This window comes from Scheffersomyces spartinae (genome assembly GCF_019049425.1).
Source record: "Scheffersomyces spartinae strain ARV_011 chromosome Unknown scaffold_2, whole genome shotgun sequence".
In the NCBI taxonomy this organism is placed as follows: domain Eukaryota; kingdom Fungi; phylum Ascomycota; class Pichiomycetes; order Serinales; family Debaryomycetaceae; genus Lizanozyma; species Lizanozyma spartinae.
The window spans coordinates 421,892-442,456 of NW_025065049.1; the positions used below are offsets into that span (position 1 = coordinate 421,892).

At 37.4% G+C, this 20,565-nt stretch overlaps 7 protein-coding genes across 7 annotated transcripts; 5 read left to right on the forward strand and 2 right to left on the reverse strand.

The window, feature by feature from the left end:
• Positions 1-922: 922 nt before the first annotated feature.
• On the reverse strand, positions 923-4,603 carry BUD2 (Bud2p; the record flags this gene model as incomplete). Its single annotated transcript, XM_043193019.1, has 1 exon — positions 923-4,603. One exon carries the CDS (start codon positions 4,601-4,603, stop codon positions 923-925), a length of 3,681 nt encoding a protein of 1,226 aa, XP_043051407.1.
• A 1,462-nt stretch (positions 4,604-6,065) lies between these two features.
• NAM7 (ATP-dependent RNA helicase) lies at positions 6,066-8,939 on the forward strand (the record flags this gene model as incomplete). Its single annotated transcript, XM_043193020.1, has 1 exon — positions 6,066-8,939. The coding sequence occupies one exon, from the start codon at positions 6,066-6,068 to the stop codon at positions 8,937-8,939; it is 2,874 nt and encodes a 957-aa protein (XP_043051408.1).
• Positions 8,940-9,407: 468 nt separating this feature from the next.
• On the forward strand, positions 9,408-11,093 carry KQ657_002249 (uncharacterized protein; the record flags this gene model as incomplete). Its single annotated transcript, XM_043193021.1, has 1 exon — positions 9,408-11,093. The coding sequence occupies one exon, from the start codon at positions 9,408-9,410 to the stop codon at positions 11,091-11,093; it is 1,686 nt and encodes a 561-aa protein (XP_043051409.1).
• Positions 11,094-11,383: 290 nt separating this feature from the next.
• Positions 11,384-13,564, forward strand: KQ657_002250 (uncharacterized protein; the record flags this gene model as incomplete). The annotated part of the gene is made up of 1 exon (XM_043193022.1): positions 11,384-13,564. The coding sequence occupies one exon, from the start codon at positions 11,384-11,386 to the stop codon at positions 13,562-13,564; it is 2,181 nt and encodes a 726-aa protein (XP_043051410.1).
• Positions 13,565-13,906: 342 nt separating this feature from the next.
• Positions 13,907-15,106, forward strand: KQ657_002251 (uncharacterized protein; the record flags this gene model as incomplete). The annotated part of the gene is made up of 1 exon (XM_043193023.1): positions 13,907-15,106. The coding sequence occupies one exon, from the start codon at positions 13,907-13,909 to the stop codon at positions 15,104-15,106; it is 1,200 nt and encodes a 399-aa protein (XP_043051411.1).
• A 24-nt stretch (positions 15,107-15,130) lies between these two features.
• On the reverse strand, positions 15,131-16,165 carry YVH1 (tyrosine protein phosphatase; the record flags this gene model as incomplete). The annotated part of the gene is made up of 1 exon (XM_043193024.1): positions 15,131-16,165. One exon carries the CDS (start codon positions 16,163-16,165, stop codon positions 15,131-15,133), a length of 1,035 nt encoding a protein of 344 aa, XP_043051412.1.
• Positions 16,166-18,572: 2,407 nt separating this feature from the next.
• On the forward strand, positions 18,573-20,520 carry CIT1 (citrate (Si)-synthase; the record flags this gene model as incomplete). Its single annotated transcript, XM_043193025.1, has 2 exons — positions 18,573-18,731; positions 19,294-20,520. 2 exons carry the CDS (start codon positions 18,573-18,575, stop codon positions 20,518-20,520), a joined length of 1,386 nt encoding a protein of 461 aa, XP_043051413.1.
• Between the last annotated feature and the right edge of the window lie 45 nt (positions 20,521-20,565).

Consider the following 20,565-nt stretch of genomic DNA (forward strand, 5'->3'; position numbering starts at 1 on the left):
TAGCTCAATCAAGATAGAGTGCACCAGTGAGCTTGGCGGGAGATTATGAACAAATTTGGTACCACCAGTGAAATATGATTAAACCGATCTGTAACTTAAAAGTTTTCTGGGATAAAAGTATCCCGAGTCTATGTTTATCTCTTAATGCACTGGAGGCTCATATTTGGCCAACAATCCAACTTATTACATAGGTGCACAAAACCTTGTCACCTATCGATTTTGGGTATAGTCGTCTGAAGACAGAAGAACTAACGAACCTATCAAAAACAATAGAATAGTCATCGCAGTTAAAAAATAATAAACGCTGAGTAAGTAGTTTTGATACGTAAAAGATATAATTATATAAGGGCAATTAATACAACCTCTTAACTTTCGCGTAATGTTATGCAAGTCGTGTGCATCTCAACTATCTCCTCTAGCGTTAAGCGCAATTCAAAAGGCCACAGATCGCTTAGACAGTTGAACGATTCTTTATACGAACTGGGCTTCGTTGGATTTCTGCGATCCGGGCATTTTTCGAACTTTAACCAGCTGCTCCTCGTAAAGCTTGTTAATATATTTGTAATTAGAGGGAGTAGTTGCTTACAACCGTATGATATATTCTTCTTTAAACGTTTGCTATAGTTGTAAGCTCACTATTGTTTGTTGACTTCTAATTACGAAAAATTTACGATGAACTTGCAACCACATGCAACAAATACTAATATCAATAGTTATTTCTCCCATCGTATAATAGGATTATAGTCTAGACCATATTATGATAGCTTTACTCAGTAGTCAGTTACCGCTGACTATCAACAAGTCCCAATTCATTTTCACGTGACTATTGTCACGTGATTTGTGGTGCTTGCAACTACCTATCCAAGTCTATTTATACAAAGTACTCTTGTAAGTCTCACCTTAAATTAATTCAACTATATATCTAAGGCCCATTTCTCTTAAGAAGTCGTTTGAATATACCTTTTTTTGGTTTAAGAACTCCAGCTAAATTTGTTGATGAAAAACTTGGATTAATACCTCCTCTAACTTCACTAGTAGACTCTTCAGTCGTTGATTGATCTGCAAACTTGAGTTTAAGAACCGAAAGGGCGTTCTCAGATATCTTCTTATAAGTTCCGGAAGTCGATACTGAAGAATCAATAAACACTAAACAACTTCGTGAAGTGTCAAAGTAACTCTTGGTTAGTATATCTTGAGTATATAATCTCCAAAGTTGCAGGTCCGTGAAGTTAGTAGGATATTCAAAATCAACAAGAACATTCTCTAATTCATTGATCTTAATCATTAAAGTATTGGCTTGCTTCTTTAAATCTTGTAGGGTAATATTAGACGTAATGAAAGAGAATATATTCTCATCACTCTTACAAAGTGATTTAATAAATCCTTCAGTTTCATTATCAGCCACAAGGTCTAAGAATTCTGATTTCTCAAACTCTAAAGAACCTATTTGATACACATTTTTCTCTTTGTCAACTTTGAAATCATTGGTGCTTTCACGTGAACTTTCTCGATTGTGATATGGAGACGGAGATGTATTGACAGAAGAATCCGATTGAAATCCATTGGATGGACTAAATGATGTACTATACCGATAATTGGCATTCTCTGTATGTAACAATTGAACTAATTCAGTCAACCGTAAATTATTATCAATAAGATATGGTGTCATTGGTAATTCACCTGAAGTTGCATCTCCACTTAAACCTAAATCTAATCTTTCCACTTCACTGCTTAAATCAAAAATCTTTTCGGTAAAATCATTTTTCCTCCCAGTGATTTTATCAAAATAATCATAAACCTCAGGAATATGTTTATCAATAAATGAGTTCATCTTAAGCAAATGTAATTCCTTATGCGGAGAAAACTGTTGTCTATTAGCTAAATTCAAAAGAATTTTAGCAAGCAAAGTTAATGTTCGTTGTGTTGTACCCGCCTGATGATCTTTGGTTAAATAAAAGAGCTTTGGATTCAAAATTGCAGGACAGAAAAACCGCAAGAATATAAAAGCACTCAAACAATTTAATGCTGTTATTTTATCTTCAGGATCACAAGCTAGTTCCACTTTGGTTCTGAAATTCTTTAATTGGATCTTAATTTGTTGTGGTAAATCATTTGAAGTCTTATAAATTCTTTCCCAAAATTCTTCGGCATAGCCATACAAATTCTGGAAATTTTCTTCAACCATTTGCTTGACAACTTCGTCCTTTTCCCTTTCTTCATCTGAATCGTATTCATCTGAATCAAAATCTGAATCGGCATCTGGATCATCAACGGATTTTCCTTTTCGCATGGCATTATATTGCAACTTGACATAACGGGAATCAACTTCACAATTCTTCTTTTCCTTAGCAATTTTAGCAAATAATCCTCCCAATACCTTCTCCAAGTACTCTTGGCCAACCCGTAAATTATACTTCTCTAATGATTTTGAAAAAATAGATGAACCTCTAAATAATGTATTGAATACATTTGTAGATGAAGTTCCTATCCCACTACCTCCTGATGCCGTAGAAAGCTTTTTCACATGTCCATTAGTAGTCCCATTTTGTGAACCGGATCCTGGTCCGATTGCTGATTGTAATCCAGTTGGAGCTGTGGTTGAATTGGATGAACAATTATTATTCACAAGAGTTGATTCAATACTTCCTCTATTGGCATAGTTCTTTCGAGTTACACGATCAACATTAATTAATTCGACCTCCATAAGTGCCTTGAACCATTTATCTTCAATGCCTAGTCCCTGGAAAATGTCTAGTAACATCAGTGAAACATTCTCAAAATCCTGAGTTGAAATAACATCAGTAGTATATTTAATTAAATCCTTCAATGGAGCATTGACAAGCATTTTTTCCAAAGGTTTGAAATGGTTTGGTGGTAAAATATGGTGCTCTCGGAGTTGTACTCGAGTTAAAAGTTTCCCAATCGGTAAATTAGAAGTATCATAAATAGTTAAACGAACAATGTCGTTACTTGATCCATTAATTACACCATTAGCAGTAGTTGTTCCTGTTGAACCAGATTTATTGTTCGTAGTAGGGGTTGCGTTGGTCTTAATCATAATGTTTTGTGCCGTGGTAATATTGGAACCCGTTGACATAGTCGATGAATACTTTAATTGATTTGCAAAAATATCAGGAGTGACATACACGGTACCAATGACTTTGTCGTTGGTAGAATGTACATTTTGTTGACTAGAACATCGTTTGATCAAAATATGAATCATTTGAGTTGATATTGGTAAATCGGTCAGAAATTCTTCCTTCCAAAATGGATTCATGGTATGATTTACCATAGCGGTACGTGACCACGGTAACCCCCACATTATTACTTCAGCATATACTTTCTCCTTTGGATCCATAGTATGAAATTCTTCATCAAATTTGGCCTCCACAATATCAATGGTAACTCTTTTAGATATTCTGAAGTTTTCGCGTGCATAATCCTGTAGTTTAACAGAATCGTTATTCTCTTTCCCATTGGAAGGATTAATCATCAGCCTTGGAGTAAATGTTCCAATATATTCTCTTTGGGCAAAATAATTCAATCCGACAAACCAATCACCAAGATCAATATGCAAGGGAAATTCAATCAAGATTCTTTTATTAGAGGGAATTGATTTACCTTCCTTTGTTAAAAATGGACCGATATACTGTTCTAAATTGAATGCGCTAGTTGTCTTTATCAAGTTATTATACCTCAATTCCTTTATCTGGCCAATAAATAAAATATTAGAATTATCAAAAATGGAATGATGTACTTCTCTGATTTCTGATGACATGATTGATTTAACATCGATAGAATATAATAAAGTACCATCTAATTCGGTGATGAAATTAAGAATCCCATTGGATTTCAATACACCCATGGTATAGAACCAACCTTCATGTAGATGATCTAATTTACCATCTGGAGGAATATTTGTGGAATCGGATGAAGTCAGTGGATCGGATACATTGCCCATAGAATCTATATTCAGTTGATAAACTGGAGCTCTTGGACCACTCACAACATTGACATTTTTGGCTTTAGGTATGGGACCATAAACTTTGAAACGACAAACCAACAACTCATGAGGAGTGTCACTTACAGATGACCGATCAACTTTATTTTCTGAGTACCATTTCTTTGCCAAACCTTGTGGTTTTAGAGATTGCCAAATTATCAAACAACTTATCAACCCACCGAAATTATTCTTCAGGGGTACCCTAATATACAATTTTTCATTTTCATAAGTTTTGATAAATATAACTGGAGGTTCATCAAAACTATGAGGATCATAATCTGTTAACCCAAGACCAGGGGCAGTATCGTTAGTTGATGATGGTTTCTTGTTTGGATGTTGAACACCTGGACGTTTTGTAGTTTGTTGCTGGCCAGCAGCAGCACCATTTGGATATATTTGTACAAAGCACGATTGCAAAGACTGAAGAAGGAGGTAATGATTATTGGCTTCATCAAGTTGACAAAGTTGACCGCGAGAAGAGATCTTAAGAGAGTACAGATGGATCCAATTAACTGAATCAGTGGAAATAAAGAAATTGGATCCCTGGAATTCTCCCTTCCCCTTTATGATGGCTTTATGATATGCTGTAAGACTAGGCATCATAATAGTGTGATAATAATAGTAATTATAACAATGATACGCGTAATTTTCAAAGGTATAATTCAGGTATCGAACGAATGGATAAATAAAGGTTATCAATGAGCAAGCAATCAGTAGACTTAAATTCCTCCGTGTTAGTGTATAAATATATATATAAGGGATATTTTAGTGGGAACGACGAAAGAAGATAAGATTTTAGCTTGTAACTTGAGACCTGAGACAAGGACGAGACATGATTAACATCGTCAAAATCGTTTTCGTGGTACCATTAAGTTTTGGTGACAAACCATGCAGTATTTTGGAAAGGTTAAGTAAGTGGGGGGCATATTGCCGGAAGTGACTGGTCGTATTCCGAGGTACCTTTAGCCGTCACACCGAGAAGGATTTTAACGCAATCCGGGATTTAGTCGACCAAACCGACCTTATTTGTGAGCAATCTGTGTAGCAGGTTGCGCGAGGATATCCGACCACGCGACCGAAGACGCTGATCAACTTAGGTCGACCGGAGTGTCGCCATTGAGGGTTAGGCGTATGCAAGGGACAACAACTCAAGGAAACAATTGAATCCCCTTGTGCAGATTGACAATTGAGAAGACAAATCCTATTATGGGTTGTTTCTTAGGGAATACGGCAGCGAAGTGCTGAAGAAGTACAAAGAAACTATCGGCCACAGAGAGGTTGTATGCACGGCGGATCGCTAATTAGTCCTCCCTTTCGAGAAAACTACCCTGTAATGGAGTGAAGGGTGCTCCTGCTTAAGGCTCTTTTGATGGCTTGTTTAGGTACTCGTCAATTTATTTAATTTTGTCCTGTGGGGAGGCATCGATTTCACTAAAGATAAGAATATTTCGTATATGGGGTTGAGGGTTGCAACATGATGTAAGTAGTATTAGGCATTATGCAATCAGGATATGACATTGGTCAAGGTTATCATAATGTAGAAACCCTATTAGTATAATGGCGTATCATTGTACTCTATATATTTGCTATTACAGTACTATTTGGAACAATCAAACTACCACTAACAAACCTTTATTTCCTTTTAGTTTAAGGCTGGTATTGTTTACACTGTATTTTAATCTACAAGCTTTTAGTTCCTAAGATTGGAAAGCTTCAACCGTGCTGTAATTTACGTCAGATGAGCTTTTGTCGGTCGCGAAAATGATCATCCCGTGACTACTGGCGAAAATTTTCTGGCGGTAAGTTATACTGGCATTGAATAAATCTTTACCGACCAAGCATACCACTACAACGAAAACGCAATCACCATCATCATCAACATCATCCCTTGATTTATATCTGCTGGTGTCTGTGCTGAAATCAAATTTTGAACGTTTCCGAATGTGTTGATAGCCAAATTACTGGTGGCTTTTTTTTCCCTTAGATTAATTTTCTCTAGCTAAGCTACTACAGTAGTCTCTGTGTCAACAGAAAACCAAATTGAGTTGTGGAGAAGGTGTCAATGAGTCACCTTGTATTCCAAAACCTTGATGCCAACGATGACCATGACATAAATGATATCCATCTGGTTGTAACTGCCCAAGTTGCTGACGAAGTTATCGAACTGGAAACCGATGACTTTGTTCCATCTGATGCCATTGCCACTACTTCTTTACCCGATTATGCTTGTGCTTATTGTGGGATCCATAATGTGGATTCAGTAGTTAAATGTGAAACCTGTCAAAAATGGTTCTGTAATACCAAGATCCATTCCAATAGTTCTCACATTGTTACCCACATGGTGATGTCAAGGCATACTTGTGTGTCCTTACACCCTGATTCTGATTTGGGTGATACCACTTTAGAATGTTATAATTGTGGAAATAAGAATGCCTTTATATTAGGGTTTGTTAGTGCAAAACAGGATTCGGTGATGGTTATCCTTTGTCGATTACCCTGTGCTCAATTGAAGGATATCAATTGGGATACAACACAATGGCAGGCGTTATTAGATGATAGACAATTTGTGTCGTGGGTTGCTGGCCCACCAACTGAAGAAGAATTAATTAATGCCAGATTAATTACAAATAAGCAGATCACCAAATTAGAAGCTCAATGGAGACTTAATCGTGATGCTACTATTCTTGATATTGAAAAAAATGAAAATGAAGAAGAAGATGTTTTACCTATTTTGATGCGTTATAATGATGCTTTCCAATATCAACGAGCATTTGCTCCATTAATTAAACTTGAAAGTGATTTTGATAAGAATTTAAAAGAATCTCAAGCTTTAGAACATATTCTGGTTTCTTGGGCTTTAGGTTTAAATAAAAACCATTTGGCTTCCTTTACTTTATCAACTTATGAAAGTAATAACTTGAAAATAGCTGTTGGTGATGAAATTGTGTTGAGATGTAACAATGGCACTCAAGATGAAGCTTGGTCTGGTCGGGGTTATATTATTCGGTTACCAAGTGCTTACCAAGAAGAATTCACTTTGGAGTTGATTTCTTCTGCCACTCCTCCTCCTACCAATTTAACCACTGATTTCACTGCAGAATTTGTTTGGAAAGGTACCTCATACGAACGGATGCAGCGTGCATTAAACAAATTTGCTGTTGATGAAGAGTCGGTCAGTAGTTATATTTACCACAAATTGTTAGGACATGATGTTGCCCCAATTGAATTTGATACTCGTATACCTCCTCAGGTAGCCCTTCCTTTAATCACTGAGTTGAATCAGTCACAGCTGAATGCAGTTAAGTTAGCTCTTCAAAGACCATTATCTTTAATTCAAGGTCCTCCTGGTACAGGTAAAACTGTGACTTCTGCTACAATTCTTTATCATTTGTCTCACCTCCATAAATCTACACTTCTTATGTGTGCACCTTCCAATGTTGCAGTTGATCACTTGGCCACCAAATTGCACAATTTGGGTTTGTGGGTAGTTCGTTTCACTGCTAGGTCTCGTGAAGATGTGGAAAGTCAAGCAGAGCATTTATCTTTACATTCACAAGTGGAAAGAGGAAGTACAGGTAAGTTGAGGAAATTGTTTAAACTAAAGAAGGAGTTAGGTGAGCTATCTGCTGCTGATTCAAAGACATTGGCTAAATTATCAAGAATTGAAGAAAGGAAAATACTTGATAAATGTCATGTTGTTTGTACCACGTGTGTTGGTGCGGGTGATAAACGATTAAAGCATCTTAAGTTTAGAACAGTTTTGATCGATGAAAGTACCCAAGCATCAGAACCAGAAGTATTAATTCCAATCGTTAAAGGTGCTAAACAGGTTATTTTAGTTGGTGATCACCAACAATTAGGTCCTGTTGTCTTAAATAGAAAGGCAGGTGATGCTGGTTTAACTCAGTCACTCTTTGAAAGGTTGGTATTATTGGGTCACGTACCTATTCGTTTGGAAGTCCAATATCGTATGCATCCGTGTCTTTCAGAATTTCCCTCCAATATGTTCTACGAAGGTTCATTACAGAATGGTGTGACCAAAGAACACAGATTATTGAAAAAATCTACTTTCCCTTGGCCAGTCAGTGATACCCCAATGATGTTTTGGGCTAATTATGGTAGAGAGGAAATATCATCTAGTGGATATTCATATTTGAATCGTGTGGAAGCTATGAATGTTGAAAGAGTTGTTTCGAAACTTTTCAAGGATAAGGTTTCTCCTGACCAAATTGGTATAATTACTCCATATGAAGGTCAAAGGGCTTACATTGTTCTGTACATGGCAATGAACTCTTCGATTCCTGAGTTTAAGGATAAATACCTTCAATTGGAGATAGCATCTGTTGATGCTTTCCAAGGAAGAGAAAAGGATTTTATCATCTTAAGTTGTGTCCGTGCTAATGACCAACAACAAGTTGGATTTTTAAGTGATCCTAGAAGATTGAATGTTGCCTTAACCAGAGCCAAATATGGTTTGATTATTTTGGGTAATCCTCGGGCTTTATGCAGAAATGCTTTGTGGAACCATGTATTATTACATTTCCGGGAAAGGGGATGTCTCGTTGACGGGCCATTAGACAACTTGCAATTTTCTATGGTTCAATTATCAAACCCCAAAGCCAAAAGAGCTGATGCAGTTAAAAAACTGCAGCACATTAAAGACGGAGGGGATACTGAAAGTCTTGCTTCGTTTGCTACAGTTGCTACAGAAACTGAATGGCCCAAGCTTGGAATGGAGGATACATCCAATACTTATTCCAAGTCCAATAATCTCAGTTCTAATTTCTATTCCAAATTGAGTAATTATCGTCATGATGGAGTGGAGAGTCGTAATGAAAGACCCCAACACCACCAGTCTAGGAAAAAGGTCACTGATTATGATGAGAATATGTTAAACATCACCAACTCATTTGTGTCACAGTTTTCATTATCATAATGGGTGTGTCTAATTTTGGTTAGTATGTATTGTCGGTAATAGTTGAATCGTATCGTATATTTTCTATTCTAGGATTAATGACATTTCACCTGAAACGGAATCCAGGGTCTATTTCAGCACAAAAATATGCGGTTCCGACACGACTTTGGTTATGTCGAAAATTTGCGTCACGACATAAAAAACATGTCATAAACTTATCAAACGTTTGGAAATACATTCTTTGTTGTTCATCTGCTGCTACCCATCAAATCCATATTAACTACATCTAAACTCCGGCAAAAGCCCGACCAAAGTTCATTACAGTGGACTGGCAATTTTGAAGAAAACTTTAGTTAGTTCTTTTATTGTGGGTATTATTTTTGTTGTTTCTAGGAAAGAAATTAGGTAGTGTTTGTTATTACTATTAGTATTATTATTATTCTTATTATTTTTACTGTTATTGTTATTGTTACTACACGCTAAACTATCATGACCGATCCACTGATAGCAGAAGACAACGTTTCTGATGATTATGAAGATGTTAAGAAGATTAACACGGAAATTGCTATGAGTGATAGGGCTAACGAAATTGCAGCTAGTGAAAGTGGGATGGGTAGTTCATTTGGTGATAGCCATGATGTCAGTAATATTGAGCCAAGCATTGCTAATCCTCAACATCAGCACGAGCATCAGCAGCTGCATGAGTCTGAACATCCTCCTCAGCATGGACTGGATGAAGACATTGATCTTCAAGGTGATAAAGAACCTGTTAATGACTTAGTACATGTAGCTGAGGCCAATGAACATGATAATGCTCCAGGTGAGAATGAAGATCCCCTGCTTGCTGATACTGGTGACAAAGGTGATATTAATGAGGCCATTATCAAATCACTGTTGTTAACTGTGCATCGGTCTTATATGGAAGCTGCAGCTGCCAATTCTGGAGTACTTGAACACCATTCACCTAACTCTACCACTCCAAAGGAACGCAATAGTCATTTGGATGCCTACAATGCAGCTCACAAACCTATTGCAAACATGTTTATTCCTGGTCATGTGTTGGCTAAACATAACAGTCGGACTAAGTTAACTACTGATGACATTCAACTTATATTATTTTTAATAGTACAAGTTAAACCATTTAAATACGTGGGAGATCGTTCTTTAAGTCAAACCAAAAAATGGCTGATAATTCAAGAAAGATTTGAACAAATCAAAAAGAAGCAATTTGGTACAAACAAAAGCGTTTTGGTTCCCACAGTAAGAACGTTACAAAGACAATTGGCATCAGCCGTAACTAGAGGACAAGAAAGAGTAAGTACATCTATGAGTGTATCATATATTGTCAATCACACTGCCAAAATTATTAAAGATCTTGATCGTTATTCATCGTTGAGTGAAATGGAATTCGTATTGGCAGCGTTGAATTTATTAAGTGATAAAATCAAACATGGGGAATATTCGAATGCTCCTGTTGAATTTTCAATGGTGCAACCTTATAGCTCATTGGATACCAATGGATCGATACTGAAAAGGACTACGGTACCTCCAAGCTTATTATCATCAAAGATACCATCTTTATCACAATATTCCAAAGAGGGCTCAACAGAAATATCAAATGGTCAACAGACATCATCTCAAGTATCGACTTTAGATGCAGCTTCGGTATTGGCTTCAACTGCGGTGCAAGAAGTTATGAACTCAGTTGAGCCAGCTAATAGGGATGTCCCTGTTGATATTGTTTCACCTGAACTACATGGTACTCAATCCTCTGGAGTCGATGAGATCTCTTTAACAAAGACATTAAATGATTTAAACCATTTCAGACATGGAGTTGAAGATATTCTTGTGAAGATTTCCGAAGGAAGTGATTTAGAGAAATATCTTGTAAGAGCAGTGCCAATAATTAAGAATGTATTAGCACACCTGGAAAAATTCCGTGATTTACACAAGAGAGAAGTTGAGAGAATTGAAAGAGAAGCAGAGCAAGCTATTGAAGCTGCTCGAGAAAAGCGTGATATTCTTCTTTTGGCAACCAAACAGACAAAACTTAATCAAAATCAAGTAAATGAACAATTTGTTAGACGGTTACTTGATGTGATTCCTGAAGATCAAGAAAAGATTCCTGATCTTGTTGCAACTCTTGAAGAAATCGCTAATGTTTGTCAACAATAATATCGTGCTTTTCTTTCCTGTATTACTAGTTTTAAAATTGTGTTTTATTGTGATGATACTACTATTATATTATTATTATCATTATTATTATTGTTGTTATTATTATTATTACTATTACTATTTCTGTTCTTTTGTAAGCTGGTTATCTTCATCATTCGGTTCCATTCAAAGGTGACTATTTTTTTCGCAGCCAATCGAGTGGGCGCTTATACATACGTAAATATATATATATATATCTGTATATGAGATCCTTTTGTTTTGTAAATGGTTTTATTATTCTTTTCAGCAATATGAATATGTTTACTATAGCGCTTCTTGCAATATCTTTTATTCTGAGTTTAGTGAAATCGTACGATTTGAACAATCATTACCGATTCACTGATAATTACTGGCCTCCATTAACGACAAGTGCTTCTGAAGATGAGATCATCACTCGAGCTATTGATCAACTACATCGTATATCTGGTGCCTCTGATTTGAATGAATGTCTTGCTTGTAAACAAAGATTACAAGTGGGTAAGTTTATTGCCTTAATCAAACCATCTTTGGTTCCAGAGATTTACACTACTTGGTGTCTTGAAAGCGGATTTGATCAAACTCAGTGTCATATGAACTTCGGATACCCGTCGATCGATTACTCATCCACAGGAGCTGATTTCACTAAAGTGTTGTCTTTGATGAATCCAGAAAGTTTAGACGGGGATTATTTCTGTTACCACCATGATAGAAGTTGTCATATATTATCTGAGACTCCTGAAATCGATATGGAAAGTTTATGGCCTCCACAACCTTTAGATTATAGACCTCCGTTATCAAGTGGAAAAACGTTTAATGTTTTGCATTTCAGTGATGCTAACATTCAGTTGGATTATACCTTACAAAGTGAATCTAATTGTTCTCAAAGCATTTGTTGTGCCCCATATAGCGTTAATTGTAAGGAGCCCGATCTGGATTATTACTATATGGTTTCAAAGAATGGAGGTGACTTTGGAGATTCCTTCTATGAGAGTACATACAAATCAGGTGCTTTTATAAAGGGTCAATTCGTCGGTATGTCGTCAAGTGATAAGCATTTATGGCAACCAGCTCATGAATTTGGAGCATATACTTGTGGTACGCCCACTTTACTTCTTAACAATACTTTGAGAACCATAAGTTTCTTTCATGAGAACCATTTGTCGTTTGAATTTGCTCTATTCAATGGAGGTGTTGTCCCTACTAGGGATCGAATCCTGGTGGATAAAGAATCAGTTATTGCATCTTTAGAACACACGTACGGTTTATTCCATCATTATCTAAAAGGGTTCCCAATCCTACCAACTATTGGTACAAGAGATGGGTTTCCAACTAACCAGCTTGCTCAAAAGAAATTGATAGAATCAAGTAATTCCTATCAATGGCAAGTAGATCTTCAAACTGACTTGTGGCAACAATACGGTTGGATGGACGCACAGAGTGTTCGTCAATTGAGGTATGCACAAGTGGGGTACTCCTTTGTAACAAACAGAGGACTTAAGATCATCTCATTAAACTCGAATGTATGGAATACAAAAAACTTGTACAATTTCTGGGACGTAACTAACATTGATAGTTATGGAGTTTGGCAATTCCTTATTGATGAGTTGTTGGAAAGTGAACTATGTGACCAAAGGGTCTGGATAACAGCTCATTTACCTACTAATTCTCACTCATTAGCTATACCCTCTAAGGTATTTGCCAGAATAGTTGAGCGGTTCTCTCCGAAAGTTATAGCTGCCGTATTCTTTGGACACACTGGTAAGGAAGGATTTCAAGTGCATTATAGAAATGGAGATACCAAAGGGGTTGATGATGTTATAAACTTTGCTTTGACAGCTCCTTCCATTAGTCCTCAGGGTGGTATGAACCCTGCTTGGAAATTCTATGCAGTGGATACAGATTCATTTGACATTGTTAATTCGTATACTTACTATACTCCTTTGAACGAAACCTTTTACAATAATGGAGCCGAACCTGTTTGGAATTACGGTCATTCTAGCAGGGAGATATTTGATCCCGAACACCTTTGGCCAGTGGAAAGAAACTTGGATTCACAGTACTGGCATCATGTTGGTGAGAAGATTAGAGATTTGAGGAATATGACTCTTATTTACAATGAACTAGAGTATCAGCATTCTCCTTATTTCCATGCTGAAGTGAAGTCTGTTGAAAATTTGGTTTCTGATACCTACTGCAAGGTTACTAGTTTTACTATTTCTCAAAGAAAGCAGTGTATGGTTACTGAGGATCAGGATTCGTATGTTGAGCCTCGGAAACTCACAGATTATGTGGTTATATTGAAGCCACACCAAGACCCGCTTTATAAGGAACCAGAACATGAGTTTGATGAAGGTAATTATGATTATGACCATGATTCTAATGAAGATGAAGATAGTGCTGATATTGACGAAGTTCCTAAAGGTAGGACTACTGCTGGTTATGTTGAGAATTAAAAGTGTGAAGGTACTACGCGTGTCTGCAACATAATCTTTAGTGCCTTGGGAAATCTTTCGATGGTAATACTATTTCCCATGCTACTATCAGATTTCTTTTAAAATAGAGTGCTATAGTAAAACCTCCTCGTTTTTATTCCATCACCTTCTATATGTAACATAATCAATTCATGTTTTACCTTCCGCTAGAGCTTGTCTACTGATGATGGTAGTGGTATACATTTTTGCACCCATGGGTTGCAACCGTATAGAATGGAGTTGATTTTGTGTACTCATTCATAGCAAAAACTCATAACAAAAACATAAGTAGATCTCCATTTACGTCATTATCATCACCACCTAATGTATTTACCTAGTTCATTCCCTAAGGATATCTACTGGCTATGGGACAAGCAGGAACAAGAGTCACCCCCTATTCATAAAAGGAAAATTGCCCATAGTTTTGAGAACAGTACATCTGGCAATGGAGCTCGCCCGTTGGAACAAATCACTGATAGTAATAACTCGTCCGATGCAAGACGACAAGTGAGTAACCTCTATGCGACTCCGCTTGTTGGCTACTCTGCAGAGTTCCCTGGGGCTCAGTTGTCGTATTTGGACTACAACATACGGAGACTTGTGGTTGGAGAAGATAACGTTAGTTTCAGATTAAGCCATACCCCACTTGTGCTGAGTCGTTTAGAAAGGTTGAGAAGAATCAAAACACACGGATATCGTACTATTAGACCCGTAGGAGTTGATAAAACTTTGGAAGAATTTTTAATTGCCAATTCAAGGCCAAGAGCCGAGTCTGGTCCGACGGCAGATTTGGATACCTCAAGAAGAGATGATAACTTACGAGTATCCACAATGACTACGGGAACAGAGAATGATTTGTCCTCTAATAATAACAGTAGTGGATTAGGATTGGGAATTAGTGAAAACTTTGATTTGGATGCTGGGATTCTAGATGCTGATATTTCACGAGAGATCCGTGACGATGAGTTTGAAGATAATGAAAATGATGACGAAAACGAACAAAATGTGCCTAATTCCAGGAATAATGTAACAGGAGTCAATGCTTCGGAGGTGGATATTCAAGCTCAAACAACAATGAATAGCACTGGTGATTCATATAATGTTGACTATGAGAACTACAGAGTTGGTCAAGATACAACTGGAGAAGATATGAACTACGAAAATATATTATTACACAATTCAAACGCTAATGCCAATGATCCAATCAACGATACAAATGACAACAATGCTGGCAATGAAGATGAAGATAGCGCTATACCTGGATTTATGGCAGAAGACGTTGAATACCAAGATGGAACCGGAGATAGACGTGATATATTGATTTCAACAACACATTCGCACCATTCCAATGATCTGCTGGCTCGCGTTATTAGTATGGCGAATTCGGCATCTTCAAGGTCTCTTCCATCCAATCCCACTACAACTTGGGCAAGTCCAGGTTTTGAATATTCCCGACACTCTATCGATTTAAATCGTGATGATGAAGGTACTGAAGATGACCCCAATATGGAAATTGACGAATAAAGCTGTGAATTTTTTTTATTAATTTTACCCTGAATAAGGCATCATATCGACCTTTGCACTTTGTAAATGGATAGCAGGGATCATCCACTTACCACATGAACAACGGGATCCACGCCAAGAATAACCTCCAACTTTCGAAACACATTTGGGACATTGAAATTTCCCTTCAAGGTCACCTTTTCCTACCAATTCATCTTTCATCCAATTCACTGGTTCTGAAAGGAAATAGTGAGAACATGATGCTGATGCGTTCTGAACGCTGATAATTCTTCTGGAATTGGGGGCCTTCTTTATGAACATACCTTGTTTGGAATCTGACTCTGGTGGCTGATGTTGATCTAACTGAGATGTAAGACATAAAAGTTGTCTGCACTTTTTACATCGCAATTGAGAAACCTTCTCGTCAAATTCTTCAGAAGCTTTATTATCGGGTGATTCCCCATGTGATTTGCCTTCTGCTTGTTTCTCCAAATAAGCATCTCTGAGCATAGAACCTGTGGAATCTAGTTCGATACATCTTGCCTTTTCCCATTTTTTATAAGCTTCTGCATTTAAATCGAAAGCAATGTCCTGGTATAATTGCAATTGTTGCATGAAAGCTTCATTTGGAATAGTTGCGTTGACATCTTCTCGTTTCCTGTTGATAGCATACTGAGCCTGAACGAGAGTGAGGTGGTATCGGTACATAAGATACGCACAAAGTACAGCAACACTTCTAGAACAACCCTGGGCGCAATGGATGAGAATGCTACCATGGTGCTTGACTGAAGGTCTTTCCTTCGAAGACATCTGTTTAAGCTGTTCTGGTTTAAATAGCGCCGAGTCTATAAATTTATTAGTTTCAGGAAAGTGTTCTATTATATTCGTTGAATTTTCATCAGTGATGGCAATCTGCAAAAGTGTGAACTTGGGTTCATGGTTTATGATGTGAGAAGGAATGGGACCTGAAAGGACTGAAAGAATGTGTGTTATACCTTGTTCCTTTTGAAGGTCTATGTTTTCATCATTTATTGGTGCTATGTCGGAAATAAAGATATTCCCTAGTATTCTGTGGATCATTGGATGATGATGTAATATGACTTGACACAAATATTGATTGCTAGTGACTCGGGAAAAAGGGTAAGGCTGTTTGAGGTTGTAAGCTCATCGCTCCCTATTCTTAATCCAAGTTCCCATTTAACACGTGACAAAACACGTGCCAAAAGCGAATATGTAGTGAGATTTTGTCCGGCCTTAAGGGCGGGCTCTACCACAAAGAGAAGTGGGGCAGACTAGGTGAATAATAGGACCAACGGCTGAGAGTGGACTATAATGGAACACCCATACAAACAAGTTTATTTGGATAAGCGGAAGTAAGGGTCGACGGAAGAATAGTGTTGAAGGGTTGCTTATAACAATACTACAATAAAGAAGCTAAATAGTATTGGTTTTGACTAGGGGCAAAAGCTTATGACATCGCATATATGAAGGCAATGACTTTGTCCAACTCCGATATCAGCATGACTCAAGATAGTCTTAAAACACTGCTTTATATGAACTGCAAACACTATGGCAATAAGTTAGCTGATTCCTAAGGCTACATCTGAATGCAAAGACCCCACAAAAAAGGCTTCGACTTTCGTTCATGGGTTAAGTACAATTGTTTTTTGCAGTATTGGGTTATGCTAAACTCAGAGAAGGGAATCATCATATTGGTGCATACTATAGAAAACTCGAAGTTTATTATGCTACAATTTACATGATACGACCCAGATTCGTTTATTAGTAAGGACCGTTGGGGGATACCCCGGATCACAAATTCCATTAATTTGACACACAAGGAATAGGAATTTGTGGGGTTGAGTTCTAATTCCGATGATTGCTTGTGAGCTGTGACAAAAATGGCATTCACGGATGGTTACAAATAAGACCAATGTTCAACGGTTTGTGAATTATTAAGAACATGGCTTTGAGTGTGACTCCACATGTTTTATCATCACAACTTTATTACAAGTGGTTAGAAGTTGGCCATAACTATAAACCGTATGATAACGATAGCACAAAATATTTTGTGGATATATTGGATCTGTTTACGGAGAATTCAGGAACTAGAAAGCATGAGTCTTGGTTTCAAACGTAACCACGGTTAAAATTTTGTACCGGGAGAGATGGAAGATAGCAAATACAGCGTTCACAAAGCCAAAGTAGGAGATTAAGACAACCGATTAGTATGGTTCTCAGTAAGAGTTTCCCTTAGAAGGTAGATGGTCCAATAGTTACATGGTAATCATGGAGAATGTCCTATTATGGCTTAGTTAGCGGCCGGACTTCGGGTAGTTCAGGAGATTGATTGCGTCATTTTCTGCTTGTGAACCAGACACGAATTCTAAGGCTACTAAATTTTATTGTAGAGCTAATGTTCATTGGCTCGGAGTTTCAAAAAAAGGTTGTCGACATGGCACAGAAATATTTCCGACAGACAACCGAGCTGACCACACACAAAAAGCCAATACATAGAGCTACTAAGTTTCGTTTCCCGACATTCAGACAATATGCCCCACAAAAAAAAAAAATTGACGGGACCCACGGCCATTTCTAAACACCGTTGTACAACTTTTCGCCGGAATCCCACCCAGACAGAACCTCGCAGAGCAGACACATATATGCTGAATATAAGAGAAAGACATAAAAGTAAATTATCATGGTTGTGATATGTATATCATTCCTAGGCGTATAAAATTTGGGTATATGGTTAAACTTCAAAAGATCTTTCTACAAAAAATTCACATCCATGACTTGGTGTTATTTCAGAATATAAATGAACATGACGGAAGAGTGTGTGAAACAGTGATACACAAAGTCAGTTGTTCAATACTCACTCCGAAATCTGGGGATGGTGGATCGACATTTATATGGGGTCACGATAGCAATTGTGTTTGTGTCATTTTAAGAAACACGGACTATGATTGGTTAGTCGGAGTGGACATCAACGAAACGTTGCCGGGTAACCAAAAAAGAACAATCGAAAGAGCTGTAATTACTTTGGTTGCACAAAATCGTTTGTTAGATCACCAACCAACCAACCACCATATAAAATTTTATGTGTCGTGAATTAATCCCGTGGCCGATTTTAACGACCGACAGCAAAAAAAGAATTTTCGCTGATTAGTAGTGGATTTCATATACCGGTCCTTACAAATTTTTTTCTTTAGAAATTTGATTATATTCAGACAGACAGAAAGATGAGAATAAGTATTTAAAATTCCGAAATGTGATATAAATATTGAGCCAAAATCCCCAAGTTTTAATTGAACATAGTTTTGTTTTTTTCCTTCTTCTTCTTTTCTTTTTGGTTTCTTATATATATTTAAAGCTTTAGTAGCCAAAAGTCCAAGAGGAGTCTTCAATTTATTTATTGGCCCCCTTTAATTATACTTGTGGACCTATTTATTTATTATTTATTTCAAATTCGTTAAATCCGCATATCATGTTGAGATCATTGCACCGTGCTGCCCCAGTGGCCAAGAGAGCTTTTGGCTTGAGAACCATGGCTACTGCTGAACCTACTTTAAAGGACAGATTGAGTGAATTGTTGCCTCAAAAGGCTGAAGAAATCAAGCAATTGAAGAAGGAACATGGTAAGACCGTATGTATTTCTGAACAGATTTACTAACTATTGATAATTTTTGTTTTAGAGGACATGGTGATGATGTTGATGATATCATGTGAAAATTTTTGTGTAGAATATGGGGAGCATTTTATTTATATCAAACTTCTAGATATTTTGATATTACAATAAGACAATCAAATCAGAGATAAAAACATTGAGCAATTGATGTTATTATTTCAAATGTTATGATTGGCGTTTTCAGTATGAAGCTATTTTACATGGACAGCCAGATTAAACTACATCAGTTTCGAACTCCAATTGTGGAGATGTCTTTGTGTCTGAACTGCATTTTACTCCTCGGAGTTTAATTGCCATGCGACTTTTTTAGTTGATTGTGCCTTATACACGACAAAAATTCAAAGGCTATAACGAGCCTCGGGATTTCACATCCGCCTATATTTTACTTGATTGGATAAAGTTTTTCCGCGAATTGTGGGGAAGCACAAAATCATCATACTTAAGATCATCACTACTATTCTCAAGCATTATCAATAGTTCAATCATGTCATGTGATCGTTTTGCTAACATTTAAATTTAGGTCATCGGTGAAGTTTTGTTGGAACAAGCTTACGGTGGTATGAGAGGTATCAAGGGTTTAGTTTGGGAAGGTTCTGTTTTGGACCCTATCGAAGGAATCCGTTTCAGAGGTAGAACTATCCCTGACATCCAAAAGGAATTACCAAAGGCCCCAGGTGGAGAAGAACCTCTTCCTGAAGCTTTATTCTGGTTGTTGTTGACTGGTGAAGTCCCAACAGAAGGTCAAACCAGAGCTCTTTCTGAAGAATTGGCTGCTAGATCTGCTTTACCAAAGCACGTTGAAGAATTGATTGACAGATCTCCATCTCACTTGCATCCAATGGCTCAATTCTCTATTGCTGTTACTGCTTTAGAATCCGAATCCCAATTTGCTAAGGCTTATGCTAAGGGCGCCCACAAATCCGATTACTGGAAGTACACTTATGAAGATTCCATTGAATTGTTGGCTAAGTTACCAAACATTGCTGCTAGAATTTACAGAAACATTTTCCACGATGGTAAGTTAGGTGCTGTTGACCCTAAGTTGGATTACGGTGCTAACTTGGCCCAATTGTTAGGTTTCGGTGAAAACAAGGAATTTGTTGAATTAATGAGATTGTACTTGACTATCCACTCTGACCACGAAGGTGGTAATGTTTCTGCTCACACCACCCACTTGGTTGGCTCAGCTTTGTCCTCTCCATTCTTGTCTCTTGCTGCTGGTTTGAATGGTTTGGCTGGTCCTTTGCACGGTAGAGCTAACCAAGAAGTCTTGGAATGGTTGACCCAAATGAAGGAAGAATTGGGTGGTGACTTGTCTACCACCAACATTGAAAAGTACTTGTGGAACACTTTGAATGCTGGTAGAGTTGTTCCAGGTTACGGTCATGCTGTCTTGAGAAAGACTGACCCAAGATACACTGCTCAAAGAGAATTTGCTTTGAAGCACATGCCTGATTACGACATGTTCAAGTTGGTTTCCAACATTTATGAAGTTGCTCCAGGTGTCTTAACAAAGCACGGTAAGACCAAGAACCCATGGCCAAATGTGGACTCTCACTCTGGTGTTTTGTTGCAATACTATGGTTTGACTGAAGAATCCTTCTACACTGTCTTGTTTGGTGTTTCCAGAGCTTTCGGTGTCTTACCTCAATTGATCATTGACAGAGGTGTTGGTGCTCCAATTGAAAGACCAAAGTCCTTCTCTACTGAAAAGTACATTGAATTGGTCAAGAGCATCAAGAACTAGAAAGGTTTTGGTTGATGCTTGCAATCTAAATATTTATGCCGTTAT